The 2,110-nt window shown below is 39.8% G+C and overlaps 2 protein-coding genes across 2 annotated transcripts in view; one reads left to right on the top strand and one right to left on the bottom strand.

The window, feature by feature from the left end:
* ETH_00014085 (UBX domain-containing protein, putative) overlaps positions 1 to 92 on the bottom strand; it is a gene marked incomplete at both ends in the record, with an annotated part of 2,163 nt that extends 2,071 nt beyond the window's left edge. The window contains one exon of the mRNA XM_013378082.1: positions 34 to 92. Within this exon, the coding sequence (XP_013233536.1) occupies positions 34 to 92 (59 nt within the window). The remainder of the gene's footprint in view (positions 1 to 33) is intronic.
* Positions 93 to 413: 321 nt separating this feature from the next.
* Positions 414 to 866, top strand: ETH_00014080 (uncharacterized protein; the record flags this gene model as incomplete). The annotated part of the gene is made up of 1 exon (XM_013378081.1): positions 414 to 866. One exon carries the CDS (start codon positions 414 to 416, stop codon positions 864 to 866), a length of 453 nt encoding a protein of 150 aa, XP_013233535.1.
* Positions 867 to 2,110: the final 1,244 nt, after the last annotated feature.

The raw sequence follows: 2,110 nt of genomic DNA, 5'->3' as shown, positions 1-2,110 counted from the left end.
CCCTAAACCCTAAACCCCTGAGTGGCTGCGGACTCGGCTCTTTCTCTTTCTGCTTTTTGCTGCTGCTGCAGCTTCTCCCGCAGCCGCTCCATTTCTTCTGCTGCACTCAGCAGCAGCGCAACAGCCTCGTCTTCCCCCCAAATGCCCTCGAGCACCTGCAGCAGCAGCAGCAGCAGCAGCAGCAATTCGAGAGGCGCAGGAGTAGCAGCAGCAGCAGCGGCAGCGCCAGCGCCAACTTGGCAGGCGCAGCAGCAGCAGCGGCGACAGTTTGAGAGGCACAGCAGCAGCAGCAGCGGCTACAGCAGCAGCAGCACGCGCCACACAGCAGCAGCAGCAGCAGCAGCAGCAGCAGCAGCAGCGAGGCTGACGCTGTGGAGGGACTTGGCAGCAAGAGCGCGCCAGTTGTGCAAAGGATGTCTTTGGGGATTTGTCTCTTTAAGTGCAGCAGGAATAAACAGCAACAAAGCAGGAGCAGCAGCAGCAGCAGCAGCAGCAGCTGGCAGCAGCCGACACAAAGCGAGCCCTTCGCCTCGAGCAGCAAACAGTGCCGTAAACACGAAGCCCTGCGTCGTCTACAGCAGCAGCAGCAGCAGCAACAGCAGCAGCAGTTAAACTCAAAGCCCCGCTACAGGCCTAAGCAGCAGCAGCAGCAGCAGCAGCAGCAGCAGCAGCAGCAAGAAAAGCGCCGAGAAGCCACAAGCAGCGGCAGCAGCAGCAAGAAAAGCGTCAACAAAACAACTCCCGCAAATCCAACAACACCAGCATCAGCAGCAACAACACAACAGCAGCAGCAGCAGCAGCAACAGCAGCAGCAGCAGCAACAGCAGCAGCAGCAACAGCAGCAGCAGCAGCAGCAGTTACGATGAGCTCGGAGAAGAGGGAGCTGCTCAAAACACTTTTGCAAACAAAATCTCCTCGAGGGTTTTCCGCATGCAAATAAACCACCAAAGGGGTTTGCAAGCAGCGGCTTTCCTCAAAGGCCTGCAGCAAACCCTAAACCCTAAACCCTAAACCCTAAACCCTAAACCCTAAACCCTAATTCTAAACCCTAGCTCGTGGAGCTGGCGCTTCGCTGCCAGGCGGCTCCAAACCAACCCACGGGCTCCGCTGCGCTTAGGACTCACACCTTAGGGTTTAGGGTTTAGGGTTTAGGGTTTAGGGTTTAGGGTTTAGGGTTTAGAGTTTAGGGTTTGACCTCTCTGAGGGGCCCCGCGAAGAAGGGCGGATGGGCCCCCTCATATTTGGCCTCGAAGAAAGCAGCAAAAGAAACTGGAGAAAATCCTTTTTCTGAAAAATAAATAAATAAATAAATAAATAAATAAATTAATAAATTAATAAATAAAGGTTTAATTAATTAATTTAATCAATTAGTTTGATTAAATTAATTAAATTAAATTAATTATTTAATTAGTTGTCAAGAAGAAGAAATGGAAAGAAGTTGTAAGGGACTTTTTCGGAAGAATGAAAAAGAAATAAATTTAAAAGCAAATTAAAATAAATAAATAAATAAGTAAATAAATAAAAAAAATTAAGTAAATGAATATAATTAATTAAATGTAATTAAATTAGAATAAAAAATTAGCGTATATGAATACAAATATAAATAAATATAAATATAAAAATATAAATAAAAGAAATGGAAAATAATTTGATTAAAAAGAAATGAAACAACAACAGGGGAAAAACAGAAATTAAAAATAAAATTTAAAAAATAAAAAGAAATAAAATAAATAAAAATAAAGTTAAAATAAAATCAAATAAAAGAAAATAAAAAGAAAATTAAATAAAAGAAAACAAAATAAAAATAATATAAAATAAAAAGAAAATAAAATAAAAATAAAATAAAATAAAAGAAAGTAAAAAGATAAAAAGACTTTACCTAAAAAGGCAAACAAACAAAACCTCAAACTCCAAAACCTCAAACGAAGAACAAAAAAAACAAAAACCAATTAAAATAAAAATAAACAAAAAAGAATAAAATAAATAAATAAAACAAATAAATAGATAATAAATAAAGACAAACAAATGAATAAAAACAAACAAATAATTAAAAACAAATGAATAAATAAAACAAATAGATATATAAAAACAAACAAATAAATAAAAACAA

This window comes from Eimeria tenella, genomic scaffold (genome assembly GCF_000499545.2).
Source record: "Eimeria tenella Houghton genomic scaffold, Eth_scaff724, whole genome shotgun sequence".
NCBI lineage: Eukaryota > Apicomplexa > Conoidasida > Eucoccidiorida > Eimeriidae > Eimeria > Eimeria tenella.
This window is presented reverse-complemented; position numbering and strand designations above follow the sequence as displayed.